The 27,392-nt window shown below is 37.3% G+C and overlaps 1 protein-coding gene across 1 annotated transcript in view; it reads left to right on the top strand.

Moving 5' to 3' along the window:
• LOC135118102 (cell adhesion molecule Dscam2-like) overlaps window positions 1-23,095 on the top strand; it is a 37,436-nt gene extending 14,341 nt beyond the window's left edge. Inside the window, exons 8-34 of the mRNA XM_064039163.1 lie at window positions 2,178-2,397; window positions 2,685-2,832; window positions 2,973-3,139; window positions 3,211-3,301; window positions 3,380-3,558; window positions 3,634-3,779; window positions 4,018-4,153; window positions 4,551-4,670; window positions 5,690-5,875; window positions 6,222-6,363; window positions 6,947-7,104; window positions 8,781-9,018; window positions 10,404-10,543; window positions 11,251-11,321; window positions 11,579-11,828; window positions 13,102-13,283; window positions 13,823-13,946; window positions 14,294-14,423; window positions 15,786-15,970; window positions 16,363-16,539; window positions 16,630-16,859; window positions 16,984-17,296; window positions 17,944-18,172; window positions 20,142-20,248; window positions 21,814-21,960; window positions 22,780-22,851; window positions 22,998-23,095. Of these exons, the coding sequence (XP_063895233.1) occupies window positions 2,178-2,397; window positions 2,685-2,832; window positions 2,973-3,139; window positions 3,211-3,301; window positions 3,380-3,558; window positions 3,634-3,779; window positions 4,018-4,153; window positions 4,551-4,670; window positions 5,690-5,875; window positions 6,222-6,363; window positions 6,947-7,104; window positions 8,781-9,018; window positions 10,404-10,543; window positions 11,251-11,321; window positions 11,579-11,828; window positions 13,102-13,283; window positions 13,823-13,946; window positions 14,294-14,423; window positions 15,786-15,970; window positions 16,363-16,539; window positions 16,630-16,859; window positions 16,984-17,296; window positions 17,944-18,172; window positions 20,142-20,248; window positions 21,814-21,960; window positions 22,780-22,851; window positions 22,998-23,023 (4,314 nt within the window). The 3' untranslated portion in view covers window positions 23,024-23,095. The remainder of the gene's footprint in view (window positions 1-2,177; window positions 2,398-2,684; window positions 2,833-2,972; window positions 3,140-3,210; window positions 3,302-3,379; window positions 3,559-3,633; window positions 3,780-4,017; window positions 4,154-4,550; window positions 4,671-5,689; window positions 5,876-6,221; window positions 6,364-6,946; window positions 7,105-8,780; window positions 9,019-10,403; window positions 10,544-11,250; window positions 11,322-11,578; window positions 11,829-13,101; window positions 13,284-13,822; window positions 13,947-14,293; window positions 14,424-15,785; window positions 15,971-16,362; window positions 16,540-16,629; window positions 16,860-16,983; window positions 17,297-17,943; window positions 18,173-20,141; window positions 20,249-21,813; window positions 21,961-22,779; window positions 22,852-22,997) is intronic.
• The last annotated feature ends 4,297 nt before the right edge of the window (window positions 23,096-27,392 follow it).

The following is a 27,392-nucleotide window of genomic DNA, read 5'->3' as shown; positions in this document are numbered from 1 at the left end:
AGTTTTCTATATAATGTGAACTTTGTTAAAATATTTTGCACTATTATATATATTATACCCCATATTGTCTGAATGCCAAACTCCAATTGTATGCCGGTGATTTCGTTCGTTTAATAAAACTAAATAAAACATATCATGTTCTTAATGTAATATTAGATATGGAGAGAATATTATTTTGTACATTGAATTCGTTGCAGTATCTATCTACTTGTACTACTTGTAGTGCAGTCATTGAAGCATTATTGCTACGATTTTTTTTACTGTGAACCGATTTGCATGAAATTTTGCAATTAGGTTCATCTTACCCTTAACTTTAAAAGTGAATATGATTTGAACTCCGCCACCCCCCCTGGGGGTGGTTGCCACCCCTTCTTTGGGGTGAATATTTTTTTTGCAAAATAACCTCGGATATCGATAGAAGACCTAATTTTAAGCAAAGGTTGTCTTTAAAGTTTATAAAAAAATCCAATACTTTTCAAGTTATTGGCAATTGAAAATTCGTAATTTTTTCACGTTTTTCATCGGTTTTTTGCAAATATCTCCAAAAATATACGTTTTATCGAAAATGTATAAAGAACAAAATTGTAGCAGGTAAAACAACGAACAATTTGTTTTTTTATAAAATGTCCTAAGTGCAATATTAAGCCAGATATTAAAGATCAAAGCCGTTTTTTATTTTGTCTGAAATTTAATCGTTGTGGTCAATGCCATGCAGCGGCGAGTAGATGCATTTTATACATTCTAATACAAATGGGTTTTGTAGTGCTTGAAATAAGCTTTAAGATGAGTACTATTAAAAGTCTTTTGCACGTAAAATAAGTGAGCTGTATTGCAAATAAGGGGAGCATCTTATATTTTTTCTTTTAAATCAATGGGTTTCATAAGTGCCATTTCCACCAAAATTAAAATTAATCGTATCCCGCCTAGGATTAACTTTATTATGAAGAGTTTGATAGATAGTATCAGTTTGGCTGCTTCAGGACAGATATTTTTCAAAAATGTCACGATTAACGAAAAGAACAAAATTTCAAATTAAAGAAAAACCCACTTGTTTTTCATAATATCTCAAAAATTACGACAGATACGTATAAAAGTGTACTGATAAAAAAATTAGGTATTGTTCTGACAAACAATTTGGTTTGTTTGTTTTTTCTGTGGAACAAAAATTGACGGAGATATGATTGTTTAAAGAGCGCGTGGCAGCGCAATCACAGCCTCTCTTAAGCCCTTTAACCCTTCACCGTTTTAGAAAAAAGTTCTTTACTATATATTGCAATGATGGATGTTGTAGCTCTCTTAATTACTTTTACAGTGGTTTTTTATAAATTGTGATAGCATGAAAATTGAAGGAGTTACGGTCCAAAAACTTGTCATATTTTTTTCTACTTAGTAACTGAAAACTTCGGAGTGTCAATATTTGGAGCAATGTGAAAGTAGGCAGTATAATAAAGAGTCACAACTATTGTAATGTGTATATATGTCACCGTAAAATAATAAAACTCGTAAATTGATCAACTTACTAAAATAATAGATGGCATAAACTACGTCGATTAAATTTCAGACAAAATAAAAAACGGCTTTGATCTTTAATATCTAGCTTAATATTGCACTTAGAACACTTTATAAAAAAACAAATTGTTCGTTGTTTTACCTGCTACAATTTTGTTCTATATACATTTTCGACAAAACGTATATTTTTGGAGATATTTGCAAAAAACCGATGAAAAACGTGAAAAATTTGCGAATTTTCAATTGCCAATAACTTGAAAAGTATTGGATTTTTTTTTTTAACTTTAAAGACAACTTTTGCTTAAAATTAGGTCTTCTATCGATATCCGAGGTTATTTTGCAAAAAAAATATTCACCCCAAAGAAGGGGTGGCAACCACCCCCAGGGGGGGTGGCGGAGTTCAAATCATATTCACTTTTGAAGTTAAGGGTAAGATGAACCTAATTGCAAAATTTCATGCAAATCGGTTCACAGTAAAAAAATTCGGAGGTTAGACCGTATTTTTCGCTTCAATGACTGCACTATTGTACCACTAAAATGAAAAAGCATACCAATAAGCCCCAAGTTTTCTAAAAAAAGAAATGGTATTACATTTCATTTCAAAAGTATTTTGACTATTGTTGCTTGTGAGTTTCTTTAACCTTTCCCTGTAATGTCTTCTGTTGTAGATGATAGGCACAGGAGGATCAGGACACCTTAACTGCTCAGTAGTAGGAGGTCGTGGTGGTGGGGTGACACTGAGCTGGCAACACGAAGGTCGGCCGCTACATGCTCCTCAGTCTCGTCTAACTGTTGGTCCAGTGCGGTCCCACCATGCCGGGTTGTACCAGTGCACTGCGCATGATCATTCTGATTCCGCTGTTGCTGGCGCCGAGTTGGTTATTGCTGGTAATTATTGAATATTGAAAGTGGCAAGGGATGTAGTCAAGGCAAATGAGTTATATAGAAAAAATATTACAGGTTTCTTGGGCTATTCAATTATTATCAACCACTTCGTCGTATTCACGATTTGAACATATGTTTATAAAAATGCTGTGTTTGTCTTGTCGGTGATTTGATTTACAGATCAGAATCAAAGCAAGCTTACAAAAACTCCTTTGCCTTTGCTACCTTCTAGACTCGCGTTTTATAAAGTAAACTTTCGTACAACCATTTATCTTGATTCCGTATTTTAGACAGGCCGCCAAGGCTGGTGTCAACGTTTAGTGGAGCAGTTACAAGGATCGGACAAAGTATTGTTATAAGATGTGCTGCCACTGGAGTTCCTTCGCCACGGATCCTTTGGACGTTAGATGATAGACCGTTACCCGCTGCCCCAGACAAGTAAGTCACAAATGAGCCCTTAATTTTTCTGCTGTTGAAATTGTTCTTTCAATTACTATGGAGCCTTTTGGAAGACAGCAGACAGTTTGGAGCAATACAATCGTCTTCTTAACTTCTTCAGTCTTCTTTTCTTATGCTAGGTACAGTGTTAACACAAGAGCAGAAGCAGTCCCAGGAAGTGAAGAGGGAACTATAGTGTCCACTCTAAGTGTGACAATCAGGACAGCAGATGAAGGAGGTAGATACGGCTGCAACGCCACCAATTCACAAGGATCTCATGCACACCAAGCAAGACTGAATGTTTATGGTAAGCCAACTCATAAATGGCGTACTTCCAAAGAATAATTGAGGTTCTAAGTGGTTTTATTTCTGTCACAGGTCCACCAAATATCAGATATTTGCCAGCATTACACGTAAAGACTGACACTGATGTGACAATACATTGCCCATATTCGGGATATCCCATTAAGTAAGTCATTCACAATTATTATTGCTATGATTGGGGTTTATTTTACAAGACTCTTGATCAACACTTGAACATTTTTAGGGAAGTGGTATGGAAGCGAGAAGACGGTTCAATAGTAGACAGCATATTAGAATCAAGTGACGAACGAGGAGTTTTAAGACTGAATTCAGTAAGAAGTTCGGCGGCGGGCACTTACACGTGTGAAGTGAGGGCCGAGAGTGGCGAACTTGCTCGGAGGACCATACGCCTCGACGTTCATAGTAAGGATTTCGTTTACTTGACCGAAATACTACAACTTTCTGGCAATATTTAAATATCCAGTGTATTGTCAACAGAGCCACCGAAAATAGCCCCCTTTCAGTTTCCCGAAGAACTTGAAGTGGGGGGAAGCACTCAAGCCACCTGTAGTCTGATATCTGGAGACAAACCTATACAGTTCACGTGGCACAAGGATAACTTACCTATTCCTTCAATGCTCAAAGTAAGTTGTGTTACAAGGGGATATCTCACTGATCTATCATTAACAGCCAATTATGCTAATACAGGCTCTAATTTAACAATGCGCCATTTGCATTTCACCACATATCACATTATTATTAACATTTGCATAGTGATATTTATGGTCGAGTGTATATTTGACAGAGCAATAAGCAATCTAAAACAGGCATTGGCTAAATACAAAATTGTTTTATGTACATTTTCTGTTTGCTTTTCATCAGGTTGAACAGAAAAACATGGACTTTTTCTCTCTGTTAATCATACAAGATCTAAGTTCGGCCCACAGCGGCGAGTACACTTGTCGAGCTACAAACGACTTTGGAACAGTCAGCCATAGCGCTTCACTGATTGTCAAAGGTATTTATTATCTTACCTCTAAGTTTAGTCTGGTCGCACTGTGTCATGTGTGGCCTAGTTTACCTATATGAGCGGTTTGGGTATTTTAGTGCATATTTGGATTTTGCTCTCTCGGTACTTCACGTTAACTGTTTTAGCCTGATAACTGGAATATTAATCTAGTTGAAAAAAAAATATTGCCGATTGAGTCTTGGTTTGCAACGACCACCTTTATTTAATGTAGCTCCATAGTAATAAGTTATGAATGGTAAAAATCTTGGGAATGATACTTGTATACTTTACTCTCTTCTTTACTTCAGCATGTACTCCCTATCTAAACATTTTTATCTTCTCTTCTGATCTACTTCTGTACTGTTAAGAGGGCCAGCTTAACATATAAAGCAGTCTCTCCGCACAGAATCGCCGACATGGGTGTGGCGAGCACAGAACACTTCGGTGTCGGCCGGAGCGGCGTTACTTCTGCCCTGCTCGGCTAAAGGACAACCCACGCCGAGGATATCTTGGGAATATTCTACTGGTAAGTAGAATTATGTTCTAGAAAGTTCTATAAACATGTCTAAATCCGTAACCTTATCATGATCGATTGAAAGAGTTTTGTGTTAAAAGTCACGTTAAAGTAAGTTTTCATTGTTTGGAAATTCAAGTCAGCAAAGTCGAATTGAGAATCTACTTATTTTTAGAAAATTGACTAAAAATAGTTTTTCTTTTATATTCTATTGGTCAAACACACTAACCATTTATTTGAAGGATTTTACCTATCTAATTTAATACCCTCATTTTCCGACAAACGTGCATAATAGCATTAATTTCAAATGGAGGTGAACTGAATTGTATAGGTAATAACCAAATTTCAGTGGTCGCATAATTTCAGGCACCGGGATATCCAATAATGTATTTCGATTACGTACGTATAATAGAAAACAAAGGTCATGTTATATGTTCATATGTATTACGTTGTGGACTTGTGGTAATTCAATAGCGAGTCAGTTTATTTCAAAAGCATTTAATATGAATGGTCTAATTGATCTAAATGCGATCATGCATGTACCTATCTATATTAGAACTAATAAAAAACAGCTTAAAGAATGAGGAATATACGCCGAAGGAAATCTAAACAAGAACAATAAACGTAATATAACAGCAAAGCCAAAATTGTTCCAACAAACGCGACCGTTGACCCGCAAAGTTTTTGTAAGGAAATTGACTTACTAGTTGTTCAACGAGAAACTTCATGGATAAGTTAGACGGTATATTTAGGTATTCTCAGGTGGACAATATTAATATATAAAATATAATAATATACAATATCAATTTCATTGTAATGCCTATTTTTTGACTCAAGAACGGTCTCACCTAACCTAACCAACTGTTTAGGCTTTGTTCGAACTATGTATTTATCGGATGTTGGCACAAAATCGGTCTAACGGTTTTTCATATATCACATTATTTGTTACAAATTGGTGGTTTCATACGTAGCGAATCAATGGAGTGACACAATTATGTAAAAAGATTGATGATTGCTAATACATTATTTAGATGGTGACAACTGGCGTCACGTGCTCTGGGGACAATCAGAAGCTACGGACACTAGCGGCGGCTCCATCCTCATAGATGGTACCGTGTGGCTTAGAGCCGCCAGTCCTGAACACGAAGGCTGGTACCGATGCACTGCAAGAGTACAACATTCCTTTCTACACCATTCATTCTATCTCGATGTTAGAGGTAAGTTATATATAAGTTGTGTCCTGATGAGGTAGTTGTAACTCCGTCTGTGACTAGTGGTTCTATGTTCATTTGTATAATAGATAACAATTTAACCTGTTCTAGAAGTTTTACGACAGTTAAATGAAATATTTCAAAATTCTTGAATAATGATTCAGAGCTGAATTCATATTCTAGGTCCTATTCTGGAAATATGAATGTACTGTCATGTTTAGACATAGCCAAGGGTAAAACTTTGTTCCTATCACTTCTTTTATTCTATTTATAGAATGTTATATGTCGTTATTCTTACCCGAATTTTTCCTCTTGCGAAATATTTCCTAACAGTTTAACATAATCCTAACAGAACCTCCAAGACTTAGCAGAAGTGGAAGCGGTGAGACGAGATGGGTCGTAAGAGGAACTACAGCGAGACTGTCTTGCACGGTTAGAGGGGAGCCAGAGATACACGTGCATTGGACTCATGACTCGAGACCTTTATCTTTGCAGTAAGTGTATTTTTATATTCCCTTGATCCATCGTAATAAGTCCCTTTACTGGTTTTGGTAAGATTTATGTAGGTACGTAATTCAGTCAAAATCTTTGCGATTGACAGCCGCGATGATTGCGTCATCTTTCGTACATTTTCAATCAAAAACACTTTATTTGATTGATTAAAGTTACGGGAGAATTCACAACTTTATCATTTTGCGTGAAGACTTGACAATTTAATTTCCTGTATTGATATTTGGTTCGATAACGCGTTCCAATACTTCCAATGTTAATTTATAAATCAATTTCAATATTTTCTTGTGAAAAATGTACCTAATAGTCTAAAATTATATTCAATGTTTGATTAATAGTAATACGTTTTTGAATAAAATTAAATTTTCATTTCCCACAAGGAATTTATATTAAATAGGTAGTATTTGCTCAATTCTTCTACGTATGAGAGGAGGCCTGTGCCCAGAAATGGGACCGTAAAAAAGCTGATGATGATGATAAAAGTGTTTGCATAATTATAAAAAAGAAATGTACTTAACCAAAGCATGTAAAATAATAATATGTATTAAAAACATGTTATTATTTTAGTGGTTCAGGTGGCGTAGAAAACCGTGAGACGAGTGGTGGAGCGATGACATCAGAGGTGACCATACCTCACGCTGGTCCCGAACACGCCGGGGAGTACCGATGTATGGCGCGCAATCTGTATGGCAGTGACGAGCTGGTCTACCGACTGTTTGTTAAAGGTAGGATGTTCTTTTGTTATGTGGTATATATAAACCAGGGTATTGATATCGAAGGGTGCAGTAGTGATAAATGCTGCGGGAAGTTGTGTACCTTATCCCATTATTAGGGCTTTTAGATTTTACCAGTAGGTATGAATACCGATTACGAACAGGAATAGGTTTTGTATATAGTTCCATGAATGAGTACCTACCTACGTCATTCTGTGGTACATACATTGTATGAAAACAATACCTATGAAATTATTGCTTTTCACAGAAAAAAGACAACAACATTTTTCAGAATGTTTTATTGGATGAACATTAAAATATTTGTATGCAGTTCGATTGAGTTTTAATATAATAATAGTATTTGTCGTGCAAAATAAAATTTATTCGCAATCATTGTCGACAATCAACAACAAGCATAAAATAAATACGAAACATTTACCATTTTTTATTAATTGTATTTAATCAAATACGTTCATATGCTTTCATCCTTTTATGTTACGCTTACCCAGCAATTTCATATCATTTTGAATTTCCACCTTAAAACTAAACAGTGTCTGTTTGCTCAAAATCCTAGCAGTTCGGTTCGCATCCCTATTTAACATGTAAACAACATTAAGTTAAACAATACATACGTAGTGGTTGTTCCCGTGCCGACCACCGGTCGTCATGTACTCGCGTCGAGGGCCATAAAGCGTAATGTGCGCCCGCGATAATACTGAATACGTGGCCCCACTCTACTGCAGCTTCGAGTAGGGAAATAGTTCCAGAAGTACCACAGCATAAGTTGGCCGCTATGGCACAATAAACCATGTTAGGCAATGAATGCGTTTGAAAACGAAGAGTGCGCAGCCGAAAGCTTCATTTTGTGGGAACGTGACACGTAATTAAAATAAATAAATAATAAAAAATAAATAAATAAAATAATGTTTATTATCAAAAACGCAACTTTACATTGTGGTAGTTACCGTTGAGCCACAAACTAAGCACAGCTTGTATCTTGTGGCTCTGAATGAAAGTCATGAATGTCATGAATGAAATGAAAGTCCAATTTATGTGACCCTAACTTATACCAGAGAAAATAAAATCTTTTGCGAAAAAGTTCTTAATTAGGTTCTAGATTACGAGAGTGCGACCTTTTGCCTTCTTTCATTTATTAAACACTTTATTTCTCTGACCTGTGCGAAAGCACATAAAATGGCTTTTCTGATTTCATTTTGCGCTGCCCGCCTCAACCCTTACAAACGTGTAATTTATTACACGTGATGTTTCGGTTATGGTTATATATGGCGTAAATAAAATATATCAACTTTAAAATTTTCATTTTCCGGGCGTAAAGAGTATGATGTCGTTATATTTTCTCTAATATATCGTGAAGGCAGTTAAGTGTGCTTCCTAGCGTAAATAGCTACTTGAAGCCAAAAGTTTCATTATCTGGGTTTAGATCTAAGTGCCACAATAATATGAATGTTAAAGTGTTCACTTGAAGAAGCTGTTCAAATCATCGAAATAATAATATTTTGAAACTGTTAATGACTTAGAAATTGGCCTCCCAAGTACAAGTCTATTGGTTCCATTTCCGCCCAGTGCAAATAACTTGTTCTGAGTTTTGATAACTTTGAAAATCGGTCGTAAGACTTTCTAATTAATCTTCAAGTAACTTCGATTGACGAAATCCTCGTTTCACACAGAACGTCCAAGCGTGCCGGAAGAGGTGCGTGTATCGGAGGTATGGTCACGAAAGGCGCGGGTCACATGGCGCGTCGCGCGAGGAGCACTAGTCTCTCACTACTCGCTACAATACCGCGCTTTGACGCGCGAGCTCACTCTCGCGCCGCTCGACGCTCCGCTGCCCGCTCTGCTCGACAATTGGGACACGCAAGATGTCCTCAACATCACATTGGCGAACTCGGATTTATTGCATGTCGCGTAAGTTTATATTTTCTTACTTGACAATATTTTTTTACTAGGTTAACTTTCAAGGTACCGTAGGTTTATGTACTGGGTACTCTAAACTTTCTGTGCATTAAAACTTTGATTAAAAGTAAGTTATTTTTGTAAAAATGTTTTTGTTAGTAATTTTGGTTCTTCGCATTAAGAATATATTCATACACTTTTTAACTTTGAAAATCATGTCGTTGAACTGTTTTACACTGCAGCTACTTGCAATATTAATATGCTTACCTTGCCCATCGAAAAGATGACACCAGTTTCTGAGAAATTATTACTTAGTAGGATCTACAAACGGTGTCGTCGCAAATTATCTATTCTGAGACAAAGTGACACACGAGGGTAACTTTATTACCTTTGATAGCTATCTCAGTTTCCAACTTAGGCGCAACTTGGAGAAAGTGAATTACTAAGTTTGTATTAAGCGGCTTAGATTAATAAATCTAGTGTTTGGGATTCCAGAAGTTGTGTAGGAACGGTAAAATTGTCCAATTACTTTTTCTTGGAACGACGATTTTATTCATGTAGCTACATTATTAAACAATCATCATAATCTGATCATTTTTCTGAATGTCGGCAAATCTAATTATGCAATTATTATGTCGCATCAGGCAAGTCCTGTAAGGGTAGATGTAAGGTTGTGTATAAATAAATAAATAAAATTTTAATATCTAGCTACTGGTCATTCAAAGTACCAGGGTTTTAAAAGCAGTGACAAGAAGAATAGTGGCTGAATTGTATTTCCAGGAAAAGTCGATCAGAAAAATCGAGTTCCTACAAAAGGTACCGGCTGCGTTGTAACAGTTGCTTTGGATTTAAACTTTAATAGCTTTTAGGCCAACAGGGAGAACTGAAATTTTATAATCCTTTGTATAACTTGGCTAGACGGGAAAAATCAACCGACCAGCCAATTAATGTTTCCGTAATTTTTGCCAAGTTAATTTCCAGTTTTTATTACGATGTTGACGTGGACTTTATACGATGTTTTAGTTTTAAATTAGAATCGCAAAGAATTATTTCTCAAGTTTCTACTAAATTATGAAGAAATAAACATTAACATTGTTCGTAAAATGTTATAATTTCAAAGAATTACCTCTAAAGATAAGGTTATTCGTAAAGATAAAAATAAAAGTGTGAACTAGACATACATTCGAATAGTGTCTTTCTTTCTCCTTTCTCCCGACACGCGGTACGCGATGCGCATGGCGGCGTATAACGACGTGAACGCCTCGCCTTACACCACGCCGCTGCATTTTACTGTCCCTTAATCTAAGTCATTTGTTCCACGTGCTTAATAAGAGACAATCTTAGTACTGTACCAGCCATTCTGAAGCAACCAATACGTTTCCAAAACACCATCTCAGGTCTGAAGGGCCAGGCCGGGCTGGTGCGTCCGTCTCTGGCCTCTCCCCCGACACGCGGTACGCGATGCGCATGGCCGCGTACAACGACGTGGGTGCCTCGCCTTACACCACGCCGCTGCATTTCACTACACGGGAGGAAGGTAATATTTGTATACAGCACACCTATTACCTACAAGTGTTTGCTAGAGGTGAGAAGGTGACCTAAAAACGTGGGTGAGACTAACATGACCCAAAATAAAAATATACGTAGTATATACCTTTTTATAGTGACATTTTAAATTGCCTACGAAGTATCAATTTGCGACCTCCTATTTCCAAATAACATAGTTACAAACACCCAATAGAATGGCAAAGGTAATTTTGGGTATCACTTTGAAAAGGTCACTAAGTAATAGAGCTATTTATAATTTACCTAATAAAACATTTCCATAAAAGCATATCACTTCACTCAATTACTTAGGTCCTATAAATGGAAACAGTCCTAATTCATCCTGTATAAATTATGTAAATCACATCTCTGTGACATACGCTTACAAAGTACCTCCGCACAATATGCGGAGATATCATTAATATATTCCTGAAGGTCGGCTCGAAGTGAGACCAACTTGAAGCTTTCCCGCCCATTAAAAAACAGTGCTGTGCAATTTCCGCAGGAAGCTTCGTAAATGCGTGTTGGATGTATGAGAATGTGCTTCTACTTTGTTCACAGGATGAAAACGCCTTTATTTTACAAGTCATTTTCGACTCTATCCTGTGGACTATAAAGTTGATTGTTCTTTGAGCGTGTTGTAGTCAATGTGCAAAGTTTTTTTGTGGGTGTCGTTTCTAACAGTGGTTTTTTTGCAAGCGCCCGGAGGAGCTCCTCGCGACATTACTGTGCGGGCACTTAGGGCGCGAGAACTTCATATCACTTGGCAGGTAGGCATTATCTTTAACTTTTTTATGTATTTTATACAGCACTCACGTTTATTCCGAGATAACGTAAAATATGCTGATGGGTTCAACGTTCATGTACAAGTTGTGATGATGTTTACGTTTAATTCTTTATTTTAGTAAACTAGGTACAGCTTTTCACTAACTGTTAGATATAAAAATGTTTATGTAAACTTCTACGAATTTACCAGGTTCTATCCATGTCTATTCCCAGTTACCCATAACATGTTTGTTCCCTATAGCCACCACCGCGGGAAACATGGCACGGCACGTTACTAGGCTACACTATCCGTTGGTGGGAAGTATCAGAAGAGGGTAAAGGAACACTTAGCGACAGTCCGGGTTCGGAAAGCGGGGCCAGTGCTGACGCGACCAGCACTACTCTGAGAGGACTGAAGGCAGCTACGCGGTATGGGATTACCGTGCGAGCTTATAATGCGGCGGGCACTGGCCCACTCTCCCCACCACATTATCGACACACGCTTGAGTCACGTGAGTTTAGCTTTTTTATATGTTTGCTGAAATAGCATTATTACGCGTTTTGTTAAATTAGTAAAAAATATGAACCAAATAAGCGGTAAGCTAAAGTTTTATTATAATAGATCACTTTACTGCTTCAGACTTTTTCACTTTGATGTTCCGATCAATTCTCAATACTTTATGCTCAAAAATATGCTCAGAGGGAACTTGAGCGAAGCCAAAAACAAAGTTTCCCAGAATTATTCCTGGTTTCGATAATCACCCTCAAAGCGGTGTAAAATCTGAAAGTTGGAAAATGAATGAGATCGATTTGCTTAATGTCCCGTCAGCCGCAGAAGTGTATCGGAGTTGAAACTTGGACAAGGCAAGTTTTGTCGTAGTAGTAAATAACTGAGCGCCGCTATCGACGTGAAGCGACGATCGTAAATTTTCCCATCAAAATGCAAAATGGCTTAATTGGACTGTGGCCTTCTCGATCTAGGTCAAACGATTCAGTACAAATTGATGGCACTTTTGTATTCTGCGTTTGTTTCATTTTTATTTCTTCATGCAAAAATAGAAATTTCAATTCTTTTTAAGGTAGCTACTATATTTTGGAGGCAAAAAGAAATATAGTTTCAATTGTTCGTCTATCCGTTTGTCCATCTGTTGCAATCGATCAGAGAGGTTTTACAGTACAGCGCGCTTTTGCGAATACGAGAATTAAGCTCAACATTTTATCGGCTTGTCTCTACGCTATAGATAGGTACTTACTAGGTACTGTTTGTTGTTTATTTTCTGAATCAACTTAATTAGAATCTATTCGCGTAGTAAAAACATTGCTCTTTTCTCCTTAAAATTAAACGATCCCGACTTGAAAAGACATAATTAATGCTCTTAATAAGTCACATGTGCGCTCAACAAGCTTTCGCGTAATTAATCTTAGAAGATTGTTATTAAGGAATTGCTTTGCAACCGTTTAGAGATGAAAAAGCTTTGAACATTAACTCAAGAGTATAAAATTAATACAAACAATATTTAACAGCTGCTGGAATAGATCTTTGAGAAGTTTATCTTTGAGGAGATCTTATTAGTCTCAACAAAGTTGGATCATTAATGTTGATCAAACAAAACACTGTAGGTGTATTTGTTTCTTGATGAGGTGATTGATTTTTGTTTTATTTCGGATAGTTTGTAACTAGGCCAGTAGGTTATACCTACCTATTGAGAAGAGATTATATCTTTTCTCAAGGACAGCGTAAGGTTTGAGAGGCCACAAGTTCGATAAGAATTACTTTTTGAACAGCTCCAACGGGCAGTCCAGAAGGTGTAGCCTGCATATCTAGCGGATCCTCATCTCTCCGCGTATCATGGCGGCCGCCGGGCATAGACAACCGAGGCGGGCTGATCACGCACTATACGTTACAATACACGAGACGGGACGCCGACCCTATGCTGCCGACACAGGACGCGTATCTAAGGATACAGGTAACTATGCGATTTATTTCTATATACGATGATTTTTTTCAGACGAATGGATATGCCGTTGAATCTTTACTTCCCTAACTACGATGCTTATGGATATTATAAATATTTGTCAGTAACTTTGTTGATAATTCTGTCATTGTAAAACATAACCAGTTCAAGTGATTTGAATTTAGAAAGATAGGATTTGGCTTTATGCTACTTTCTGTCCGATTTATGCTGAATGCGGGTGAAACATGAAACAATTTGGAAAAATAATAGGAGTGAATTAAACTACAATTAAATAACTACAACAACCTATGATCAAATTGCTATAAAATTATTTAATAATTTCAAATTTTCAACGAAATACAGTTAATTAAACTGTCAGAAGGAAACTAGTAGGTAACAATTGTGGCAGATATAAAATAATTAATGCTTGATTATTCATTAAATAAATGCTGCTGATGCTATGGGCACATATAATCCAACTGATAGTAGACCTAACACATAATCTAGTACATTTATCTTCGTCAATATTCTTACAAAATTCGTCCATATAGGGTGAAGAAGCAACAGTTTCTCGTCTAACTCCGTACGCGGAATACGAGATCCGCGTGAGAGCGCACAACGCCGCCGGCGAGGGCCCGCTGTCCGCGCCGCAAGTTTGCAGGACTGATGAAGACGGTAAGTTGCGGGAACTAAACTATTGTATGGATACTCACAATTGTTGGGGTATTCGAACGATAGTTAAACATAATTTTTGTGCAGTAGCTTTACACGATCAAGTGATGCGAGAACGGTGTTTAGTATTTATGCTGAAACGTTTTTGGTATTATTAGTTTTAGAAAGTCCTTTAGCAATTTACATATATATATTTTAATTCACAATTGTGCATTTGGTCAAATTACTTCCGATTGTGTACTTGTCATTTCAAAATTTAATAATTTCAAGTTACATTTTCCTCACATTCATTCAAACTCTTTGCCACCATTCCTGCGTTCATAGATAATTAACATGTTATTGTATATCAGTGCCGAGTGCACCAGGCGGCATGAAGCTGATCGCGCTGGGGGAGCGGTCGCTGCGCGCGTCGTGGCTGCCGCCGCCCGAGCCCAACGGCAAGCTCACGCATTACACGCTCTATGTCAAGGATCTGTCCGGGTAAGTGCTGCTGTAATGTATAGTATGTTCCGGGATTGTTCGAAAGAGTAATCGATCCTGGTACACAAAGGGCTGGAGAATATGGCGGGTCAGTAAGTACTTGACAATCTCTCACGCTACTCCTGTAGCGGTATTGGTCATTTTATGATCTCCCACATAAAAAAATTATTGAAGTAATTCGAATACTTAGTAGATTATCTCATCATGTACAACTTTCATGATCGCGTATATCGAACCTTTGTCTAAAATATGAATTGCAATATAAAGAAATAATATTACCTTTTTATGCAACAAATCGTTAAATCTGTACATCCAAATCGAATCGTAGCAATCTGACGCCATTTCACCGGCAACAAATCTGAATAGTTCGATGGTCCTAACTACATAGATAGCCGAGCTCCACAGAGAGCGTTAATGAGATTATACGGCGAGCGCACTGAGATGACTGACAAAGCGAAAGGGATATTGCGTTGCACCAGGTAAACTGTTCAGGCATTCATATAACGGCTTTGGTAATGTTTTCATTAAGCTACCGGACCTATATTGGCGGTAAAGTGACGATAAGTGATGGCAGTCATGAATGGTATCTTCAAATAAGTAAAAAGGCTAGGCAGATGATGAACAGTCGAAGCAATGGTGTGTATAACTCAGAACGTCTTAGGTAGCAACAACGGAAAAATTTTGCCCCTCTGGGAAATAAAGTCGTCTTTTATACTGTGTCATTCATCTTGGCAGCTAAGAGCTTACCATCATCGTCTTAGAAAATAATGAAAAATAAGCATGGACTGAACAAATACACCATTTTAATACACAATTGTATGCAAAATTCTTCATTTCCAAAATCTATATCCTCGCGGCCATTACAAAAGCAATTACGTAGTTCAACCGCCGTAAGCGTGGGTTAATAAATAATTGAAACAGTACCCTGCCTGGGAATAAGCAAAGTTGTTCAGCAATCAAAGTTAAATACCGCTCCAATTGAGCTACGTCTAACCGCGTTACTTCGGCTAGTTTGTTGTGCTAACGTTCCCTCGTACCGGACGATACCTGCAGGGAAGCGTTGCCTTCAAAGCAACAACGTTTCTATTGCGAATAAGGAATTTCCTCTTGTAGCATTGAGTATCTGCATAGATGTTCACGGAATAAATTAGATCATAAAGTTGTGCTGTCAGATACTGAATTCTACGTGGTGAGCCGACGGTTTTCAGCTTTATCGAAACATCAAATGAATTTTTCAATTGAAACTTTATCTCGTTTATGGTTTATCAGCAAAATTCTTGATAAAACGATCAACTTACTAAAAATCTCACATAAAGAAGGTTTTTTTTCTCCAATCTTCAACAAAGCATATACCTTTCTTAGGTCACAAGAGCCCAACGTAACTCGCGTGAATGCATGCGCTGAAGTTGAGGGGACCACTTCAGAATGTATGCGGACCATGCGAGGTCTTCGCGCGGGCCGCACTTACGAGGCCTGGGTCCGTGCTGCCACTGCTGCCGGCGAAGGTCCACCTTCTCCCGCTGTGGCTTGCCAGACCAGCTCGTTGGGTAAGTGTACTGCAAATAATATGTATCACTTTCTCATAACATACGTTTGTGAGGTCTGATATAATATAGTCAACATTATTTATGATAAGTATTCGTAAAAGCCCAATTAGCCCAATACTCTGAATATTGAATCTATTAAGTTTGTTTGAGTTTCAACAGCACAATTTTCGTAGATCAAAAGTTTTCAATTGTATTCAAAACTCATACTACGAGCTCTAAAATTTGCTAAATCAAATCTAAATCCGGAAAAGTTAAGAACGTGATAGTCTGACAAAACTGAGGAGGAATCAAGGGAATGTTTAGTACTGGTCAAATATAGTTTAAAAGTCCTTCAAAACAAACTTGAAACTGTTTGTAATTTAAATATTGATCCAAGTTGAATGATGGTTTAGCACCGGGACGCATCTCATCATTTGGCGGCGTGGCGCTTGGCGCGGCGGGTGGGTCGTTGTCACTGCGTTGTGTTGTTGGGGGTGCTCCGCCCCCAGCCAAGCGCTGGCTAAGAGCTGGCACTCCACTGCATCCACGACCTCCGTTCCATCTTGATGGAGATGCCCTACTAATACGAGGTAACGAAATATATCACTGTCTTAAGTATGTTTTGGTTCTCAAAAAATCTTTTAAAGAGGGCACGTTATTGCATTGGCATTTGTACACAGGTTTAGAGTTATCCCACGCTGATAACTACACATGCGTCGCGGAGAACCCTCACGGTTCTGACTCTGCGACATGGCGCGTCATAGTTCTACGACCCCCGGCACCACCAGGCCTGGCCTTACTTGAAGCAAGGTCCAGGGAACTGGAGCTCGAACTCAGGCCAGCGCCAAGGGCTCCTGGACATGCAATACCTAAGACATACAGCTTACATTGGAGACTGGCGTCACCGGAGGTAGGTAACTTTTGATCATGTTATGGATTTATAATGTAGGCACTCAATGTTTCATAGCCCTTTTTTCATTAAGTAGCCTTTTGAACGTGCCTTATCTGTTGCTTACATTTCAAGAGCATTTCAGGGTGAATGGCGAATACAATTGGCCACTCCCGGTCCGGTGACGTTATCTGGGCTGCGGTGTGGTTCCGCATACCGAGCGTATGGTTCAGCCGGAGGGGCTCCTGGTTCGGAGCTAGCTGTGCGGACCTCTGGAGGTCCACCCACTGCTCCTCCAGATGCGAGGTGGATTAGAGCGAATGCAACGCACGCGAGGTTCGATACCAGTGTCTGGACTGATGGGGGATGTGGGCCAGTGGCGTTGAAACTAGAGTGGGCAGGGTCAGGTGTGGCCGGCGCGAGGGATGTACCTGTTGGAGGAGAAGTTATTTTAGGAGGTACGTCTTCTTCTGATGCTAAAAATATCCGTGATAAAAATAACTGTTTGTTATACGTACTTTATTTTAGTAGGTAGTTGGAAGTCCCCAAGTTTTAACGACCCATCTATAAATCGAACGCAACAGCTGCGCGAAACTTTAACATTGTCAGCTTTATGGCGATCACAATTTCATCATACACTCAAGTATTTATTAATATTAAATATAGCTTCCCGTGCCCGGGTAAAAATTAGCCAATGTTTACCGGGAATTATATAGCTTCCCAACAGAGAGAGAATTTTAGGAATCGCTCGATTCGGAACCTATCCACGTCAAACAAACAAACATTTCCTCTTTACAATATTAGGATAGATGAAAATTAGTAAGTACAGTAAACTGCACATTAGCGGTAACTGTCATGCACATTAACTCAATAGTAATAAGTACGATTTATAAAACTATTACCACTGACCTGAAGTTGACTGTACGTACATGGTAGGTCTATCGCCGGGGTCCCGGTACCGCGTGGCGGCTCGCGCGTCTTGCCAACAGTGAGAGAATGTTTCAAATCGGTCAATTCGGAGCCCATTCATGACAAACAAATAAACAGTTGAATCTTTCCTCTTTATGTATTAGTATAGATGAGAATGATACCTACGCTCGTTTAGGTCTATCGCCGGGATCCCGGTACCGCGTGGCGGCTCGCGCGTCCAACGAGGCGGGCTGGACGCGCGAGGTGTTCGAGTTCGCCACGCAGGCGTCGGACGGCCACCTCGCGGAGGAGGTGGACGCGCCCTTCCCGGCGACGGCGGGCGAGCTCGCGCTGTTGTTGGCGTTATGCGCTGCGTTGTCTCTCGCAGCGCTCACTATACTCGCCATATTGTTGAGGAGAAAACGGTAAGTTTTGACTTTTGAAAGCTTTTTGTTCAAATGTGTTGTGTCCTTACTGTCCTTAACTTAGAAATGAAGTCGATTCAATACATTCTTGTAATATTAGAAATATGATAAGCAAAATATTCTAATATTTTGGAGTGCATCGAGCTTTTTTTCGTTCGTATATAAAAACTCTAGTACTTAATACCTAGTAACTGAAGCGGTAAGAAATCGAAGACACGGCCTACTATGTCCATTGATTTTAGTAAAGCTACTTTCTTAATAAATATTCAGAAAGAAGATAAGATAATTATTTGCTGTCAGCTTAGTTTTTTAAGTAAAAGTGCCTGAGACTGTATCTCAGATAAATGAGATCAAAATCAACATCAAACGCGACTAAAATTGATCAAAGACAGATAATTAAGCTGAGTACGATAAAAATATTTATTAGTAAAAATAAAGGTGGATCGTTAGCTTTTGTGATCTGTGCGTGACAAAGTGCTGACATAAGCGGTGTCGCTCCATCGACCCTTTTCACCCAGTCTTGGAGAGTCGTATGACATGACGGGTGAACGTTCCTTTTGACGCGAGTGATTCGTTTTGCGTCACGTTTTACGCGGAAATTATTAACGCCGCGTCGGCTTGCGTGTTCACGTACGTTTTATATGATCGACAAATGAGACATGTGAAATGCGAAGTCAGTGTGTGGAAGTCAGAGGACTGATATTGTATTTTTACCTATAAAAACACTTGCGCAAAGTATATGAGTAATTTAATCCATAATGAAAAATTGAGCCTTTGTATCTTTTGGATCGATTCAAATGTAGTGTATTAAAACTGATCATCAATTTTGTGAACTCAAAGTTGTTCAAAAGCAAACTTTTTGTTTTAATGTTTTTCCAACTTTGTTCAACAGTCGCCTGTAACGTTTCAACTTGAACAATAGACTTTTGATCATGATTGATTTGCGATCCTACTCTGTGAAAAAGTACCCATCCATTAAAACTGTATTAAATAACTTTGAGAAACAAAATGTTCTAGAATATTCGTATTTTATTTTTCACCACACTTCTCTACAATGCAGGAAATACGTAGAAAAATAAAACCGAAACACAAAACATTTTACATGTAAAGGAATAAAAGCAGCTTGCCAGACCACCAGGACTTAATGGTCCTCCTTGTTGCACAGAACTGCACAGTAATTATCAAAACTTAACAAAACAATGGCAACACTGCAAATATACGAGCCATAAAATAATCCACAGTAGTTAGTAAGTCAACAGGCACGGCTGTAAACGTGTTTTACGATCGACTTGTAATAAATTCAGGCTCTACATTGTATGAATATTCACTGGCTATATTCATAAACGGTTGGATTGGAACTAAACGTGACCCAGATACAGTTTGTTAAACGTCGCCTATACTTCGGGAATGCACCATCAATATCCATTTCGATAATGAAAACTGAAATCTGTAAAGCACGCGTTGTGGGTACAATGAATCGGAATATTCTGTCTTTGTATATCGACGACACGTATTCATTTTTCAACATTATGAAGTTCTTTCTATAGATTTTAATCTGATATAGGCCGTTTTACATTGAAAAAAGGATTTATTAATATTCGCTGCAAAACCAATTACATCTTTTGGAACCATGAATTTACAATTTAATTCAGCGACGCATAATTATTGAATCGCTAGGGAGGCGATTTGTCCGTACAATTTTTAATTTAAAATGCTAATGTTGTATCGTTTTGAATATGTACGCCCATTACACTTGGGACCACCGAATCTGGGTCACTTTGAAATCACGAAGCATTTGAAATAAATAGGTACTTACATAAATACAATACCAAGAAATATTAATGAGAAGGTTTCATCGTCACACGCTATTAATTTAAATCATTAACATTTTTTTAGTTTGCCATGCAATTATTTGTTTTTACTGATAGGTAGGTATTTTCTTTATTTGTTTTATATATTTTGCTACCAGGACTGACGGGGCCGTCGCTCGCGTGTCGACGAGCGCTGAGAAGCCCACTTGTGGGACCTACAGGGCGCCACAACATCAAGCTACTAAACTGCCACCAGACCCGCCAGGTAAGATATAGCGATACCTTCTAAACTGTTGTATATTGTATGAAAAACTTATAGTGCTGTGACATTGTAATTTTTTCGTCGCGCATATTCGTGAAACTTTGTAAACGTCATCTTTGTACCCTAGTTGTCAATTGTTTGAAAAAAAATGCCGTGATCATATCACTTATTTTTATTTACATTAACAAAACATCCACGTGAATATTATTATGTTTTAAAGAGGAAATCCAAAAATAGTCGTTGACGTAAGTTTGTTTCAATCGTGTTACACTAGCCTATTTTCTCTCTACAAATCTGTTCGGGAAGTAGAGAGTACTTTTAGTTTTGTTGCTTTCCATTGTATGTTACACGTGCTCGCCCAACGGTATCCTTATGTGACGAATTTCCGGAGCGTCACAATCTCATAGAAAATCGAATGAAAATAAAATCTTCGCCCGGAGATAGTTCGCGCACGTTTTGTTTTACGATCTCACGTTATTTTTTATATACTTTTAATACATATACATAAAATAATTTCTACTGCGTTTAACGGAAACTTAAAAATATTCTGCACAGTTCAAGTATTTCGACATCTTTATTCAATATACTCTTCATCATCAATTTCCTTTAAAACCTTGGGAATACGGCTACTAAGAATTTTTATGCGTCGAGAACCTTTTACAGGCTTTCAAGACACTCTGGGGAATTTAATATTTAATACTCTGGTTCCAATTTCATCAAATATCCCTTTAAGCTTAGGCCGGGCCTGTAATATCACATTGTTCAACTCTATAAAGTACAAAGGCCTGCAGATACAATAATTAACTTTTCGTAAAAATTGTTCCGTATAAATATTGTATTACATGTAGAGTATGAAATTCGCTGTTCACTAAAGCCTTATTTATTTAGATACGGATATATTGGGTACCGAATAATGATTGGTTTTTACCCTGTTCCGAGTACTCTGTTGTGGACACAGGCATTTTACTGATTATTTGTGTGTGTTGTGTACGTATCTTTAATAGCATATTAACAATATCAATTTGCATTATTCTGATGCTGAAAAAATCTGGTTGTTTGCTACAAATGCCATTAATACACTTTAATCATTAGTATTTAATTTTCCACTTCGTTATTTAATTATTAAAGTGGTTATGAGCAATAAAAACTATTACCATAATAAGCGAAATTTCATAAGTTGCCTATATATCTTGCAAGTCTTGCAACACATATTGCAGTTTGGCCATCTCTTACATACTGGTGAATTTTCCGAGCCGGAAAACCGAGCGCTTAGTATGCACGAATACAAACGATTGGCAACTGCCGGTCCAAATATGACGTTAATATCACCATCAGTAAACACTCGAGCGGAAAATCTACCTAATTATGTAATTAAACTTAGTAATGCCTTCTTTTGCTGTGCCCTGACAGGGTCCATAATATGTACCTAGCTTTAAGCCCCTTGTAACATCATTGTAACATTATGGCATGCAAATAAATATGGATATGAAATCCGCTGGTAATAAACACAACTGTTTTAGGTCCGGCTAAATTATATTCAAAATCTCACTTACCGGTATTGTCATCAGATGTGTACGAAATAAGTCCATACGCGACATTCGCGGGCGGCGCGAACGCGTCGTCGGGCGGCGCGCGCGCCTACACGCTGCAGCTGCGCGCGCTCGCGCGGCACGAGGACGACGCCGCGCCGCCGCACCACCCCGCCTGCTGTGACGGTAACCAGAATAATAAGTTATACTGCTACAATAGGTTTAGTTGAATAATAGTGAGAGTTTAAGGCGAGGAAGTGGTCAACAATAATTCCATAACCGGCACGCGCATCTAAGGCGCCAAAAGGGGTCGGAGCGTCTGAGCGGGGCGAGGATAACAATACGCGCGCTAGCTTATAACTAAAAGTCGTAAGCGACAAAATGGTTTTGTAATTTTAATATTTAGAAATGATAATTTAATAAAAATTCCTACTACAATTTTAAAGAGTATGTATATACTCAACTACTAAAAAAGTTAAGAGGCTTAAATCGGTCCCGTTTGCCCATAATATGTGAATCTCTTTTTAAAAAGAGGTATGTTTGATATATTTTTCTCTGTTATAAAAGTTACCTAATCATGTTTCTACAACTAACAAAATAAGGTTTATATCATGAACTTTCAGGTAACCAAGTTGTATTTTGATCCGTTTTGTATTTACTGAGAAAAATTGACATCCTTGGCGCCAAAAATTCCAATTCGTCCTCTTAATTATCTTCATTTTAATTTAAATTATGTAATTTTTTGTCGAAATCTTACTACCCGCGCAGACAAAGGATGTGATTAGGACAGCGCATCTTTACTTCTTGCTCACACACTACTTGCGAATCATCGTGAAATAGTGTGCGGGTGAAAAGTGAAGACTTAAATATGCTGTCATGTCTATTTCTCATACATTTATCTGTAGTACAATTTTTGCTACCAAGTTACCAAAAACAAGTACCGACTTCTAATCTTTTACGGATTTCTTATATTAAGTGAATAATTTATTTTCATTTTCTATGCAGAAGAGACCTGCGTAGACGCTTGCGACGCTCAACGGCGACGGAGACGCCGACGACATTACTGCCCGGACCATGGTAAGGAAACCAAAATAATATTTTATTAAAACGCCACACTAAATGAATCCTCTTCTTTTTAATTTAGCCGATCTATTTTCTTTTTTAATAAATCTTCGTTATTTTTTCATTTTAATGTAATTACAACTGTTTGTCTTTGTCCTCAGGTTGCTCACAAGATTCAGGAAGTTGAGAAACGAAACTGCCAAATTGTTTAGTGAAAAATATCTAGTCAGTGTAATAATATAGTTATTTCGGTTATACATATTAATATGTATACAAAAATTTATACAATAATATTGTCTATTTATATTACGATGTTTTTCTTTATTCTACCTATTTTCCCGATATTTTCAATAAAATAATAATGTCACACATTATTACGTCTGTATTTATTTTCCTTTACAATATTGTGGTTTTTCATACGAAAACTAATTTCGTGGAAAGCCTTTGATTTGCGAATATCTACTTAGATTTCTATTATTGAAATGATAATAGAAAAGCTCAAACAAATATAACATTGTTGACATAAGATCTCAGAGTTTATTTATAGGAGATATTAAACCACATTAGTATGAAAGCTGTGGCTTATTCACGGATAAAAGAATCCGTTACTATGTACTATAAGAATAACAGATACAATTATATACCTTAAAAAGAATTAAACAAAATAAAATAGAAAGTTACATTAGACTGGGCATTTTGTTCAGCTGCACCTCAAAAAGGATATCTTTATGAAAATAATACATAAGTAGGCACTAATTTCTGAATTGGCAAAAAAAATCTCTTAACCACAAAAATTACTGAAGGCCGTGATTTCAAGAATTTGTGCGGAATACTAAAGAATCACAAGAGCTGTCTTTTGAACAAAAGATTGCCATACTAAAGTATCACAGGTTACTACTGAGCCCTTCTGAGCATCCCTTATAAAAAGGGAAACTAACTACCCTATTTACAACAAATTGAATGAAAAGGTTGCGAGTTCTAATAAGGAGCTACACAGTATTTTTATATTCCGGAAGACATCATATCTTACGAGAAACAAAGTTTAAAAAGATAGTAAATAGAATTGCGACATAATAACATAAATACGGCAATAACAGACTTTCCTACAAAGTTATCCTGAATATTATTACCATTGACATCCATTGCTGAACGCGGACCTTTCCAAATGAGCGGCATCCATCCCGGTCTTGAGCAACTTGGAGCCATCCACGAAGTGTCACCTTCTTCATCGATCGTGAGTCCACCGTGCTGGACTCAAAGACCGTCTGCAGACATGACCACTTCCTCATCAGCCTGCATATAAACATGGTAATTTTAGAACTGGTAGAACTATATGTTTGAGTAAAAGTAGCATAGAATATAGTCAAAATGGCATATTTTTCATTTTTTTTACAAACACAGACTGACAAATAAAAAAATCTAGCCACAAATCGCCAAACAATAATCCTATTTTCTACTCGATCTTAAGTCAAAGGGAAACTGAAGAGTAGGTACTTACTTCCATTATATAGGCTATAGATAATAACAATTAATCTGGGATCAAGGCAGTCAGTTCGTCTCGGCCGACGGGGATCAATTAGTCAGTAATCCTCTTAAAAGCATTAATGTAAGGTTGATCCATACAGGGTTATTCACAGCGAGACCGATACTATCCCGGTAGGTGAAGTCATAATTAAACTGATATTATTAAACTATCGCAATCCCCGTGCGATCAGTTAACAGACTCCAGATATATTGCTCACGTTACTCCGATGTGGAGTTCTGAACTTTTGATAGACTTTTACGGAATTGTTACGTACACCTTCGAACATGGAAACTACAGAATCGTTATAGACCTAAAAGCCTAAAATTTTAAAGTAACAGTAAGCTAAATTAAAATAGTAAAAGTAAATTAAAATTTAATTCTTAAGTAACCTTTAACATCAATTGAAGATAATATTTTCACGAAAAAAAATGTCAGTTTCACAATCTTATAGACAGTAAAGTTATACAACATACTCGTGCAAGCTACCACTTACTCCACCCCTGAAACTCATCCGCACTAAGTCAATACCACAGCACATAGGCAGAACTAATTCACACAGAAGTTCCTCTGTGAATTATTTCACCGCAGCGCAATCTACAATCCGCAGAAGGGTTCCAACAGAGGCAATTAAGAGCGGCGGCCACTCGCAACATATGGCGGCCACACAAAAATGTTACTAAATTGCCCACACTTGCCCGCAGTGCCCCGCACTCGTACGCACTACGAGAATATTTGCCCGGGAAATTGCTGACTCAGTTTTATCGCAACTATTAGATGTAGGTAGTAAGTTAGTTGTAAGTTTGAGTGGCTTTCAGTAAGATAGTAACATAAAGTAATATAAATAGTAATACTCCAATTACAGTTTTCAGCTAAACCGCTTGTCGTTCCGATTGGCCAACCCAAACAGTTGGAAAGTAAGTAAAACAAAACACCATAGAATAAAATCTACCAAGTTTGATAAAGTTCCAAAACGGTTCAGTATATTACCGTATATAACACGTTTGTATGGTAATTTTATTCCCAAAATCCGGTCTGATGGAAAACGGTCCTTCCAAGTAGGTATTATCAGACGGGGCAGGCCCGGCCGAACTTTTGGGTCCATTTGATAACACATCCCAAATACGGTACCCACCGACTCCATTACCTTATCATACAAACGGAATTATTCGAATTTAGTGTTTACATAATGTCAAATTTCTATTCCGTTAAATCCGGGGGACTGGAATGCGCATGAGGATTTCATGAAGGATTATGATTTTGGTAATGGAAAGTCATCAAACTGAGTGGAGAATAAAAGATGAGTAATTGAGGTCGTTTGTACAAATGTTCGGACACAAAGCTGGATTATATACCCACTCGCAATTCAAATCTTTTCATCAAATTGCCGTTACGAGGATCCTATTTTAATTATCTAAATACGCGAACATAATATGTAAAGAAATTGTTACAAACTCAGCGTATATTTTGCCGAGGGTGTGTAGTTTGTAAAGCGATACGGTTGGCTTTACACAGGTATTTAATAGCAGATTATCCCGTCTTGAGCGTTATTAATCACAGGTTTGGAAACTTACACCGATCTCGAGGGCTTACACTCATGAGTTATGGATATAATGGTGAGAACAGCGGTTAACTTGCTTATCTTTATGCGTATGCCTTGTGAAGGTAAAATCAAACTGTATTAGCAACTGATTTCTAATCCATTCTTAGCTTAAAAATGTTATAAAATAATGTCAAATGTAATTATGTCAAAACATATTTTGACATAAATTCTAACCTACACCTTACGGTGATAATTGACTGTGACTTTTCCTGTCATAAAAACTCGTTTTTAAAGTAAAGAATTATTTAAATTAGCAAATTACTTTTGTATTACTTATTTGCTTTCTACAAGCTTTGTATCTATTAGGTATACAGTAATCTCTGAAGAAAACGCATCAACTAGAATATTATTTATTAAAGGATACAATAAGTTCTAACCGGCTTATTTTATGAGTGTATTGGTAAATGTAAGAATTGAATGATTATATTATCAAACGACCCTTGACACGTCGAAATAAATATCGAAATCAAACAGGTTGCGGTACCTAATACTATACGAAATCTTCAACAACGAAGGAGGGATTTTTAATTTAATTACACAAATACATTGTTCAGTCTATTAAACAGATTAATAACCTTCTATTATACTAATTTAGCTCTACCATTATGATTATTTTAGCACGAACTAATATCTAAAGTGTAATCCACGTTAAAATTACAAATTCTGCTTTAATAATAGTAAAGTCTGAGATAGAATTAGAATTTAGGTCGGGATTATAACAAGTCTGAAATAATGACGACATCCGGCGCAATCAATCTCTGTCTTGTAACTAAATTAATACAAGTCTGTGATATAGACTTTGTGAGTAATTAAACTAGTTTGAAATTGTGCGACGCTGTTATAATCTTTATTAATTTATGAAACTTTTTTCAGCGACTTTTGGTATTTTTATAGAAAAAGCAAACGTTCTCTTTGATGTAGAGATTCAGAAGTACGTAGTAAAGATTAACGTTAAAATATAACTAACTTATGTACATCGTCGATGGCGAAGTGGAAAAGGATTTTATTTTGTTCCGAATCGTTTATTTTTTCTATTTTTGAGACGGTATGCCGCACCTACATTCATGTTTTTATTTCACGGGGAACTAACTCCACCTTTTCATATTATTAAGATTACGTTCATTTTCTATTCATAGAAAAACATATTTTTATAAAGTTTGAACAGTTTCCAAGTCCATACGATTCGAACGTATTTTATTAGTGCAGAGAAATGTGAAATTTTATTAAAATTATATTTCTTTAAACTACTTTCATGCAATCCTGGTGTGTTGGGGCCGTCGGTCGGTGCTTTTCATATTTAATACTCGTGTTGCGATGAAAAGCTCTATTCACGGTTTACAAAATTCGGTTTTCCTTATACTTTTATCGTGTAGCTGTGAAATCAGCTTGACACGTTTCCAATAGTTAAAAGATTTGTTTAACACTCACCCA

This window comes from Helicoverpa armigera, chromosome 2 (assembly GCF_030705265.1).
Source record: "Helicoverpa armigera isolate CAAS_96S chromosome 2, ASM3070526v1, whole genome shotgun sequence".
Taxonomy (NCBI): Eukaryota; Metazoa; Arthropoda; class Insecta; order Lepidoptera; family Noctuidae; genus Helicoverpa; species Helicoverpa armigera.
This window is presented reverse-complemented; position numbering and strand designations above follow the sequence as displayed.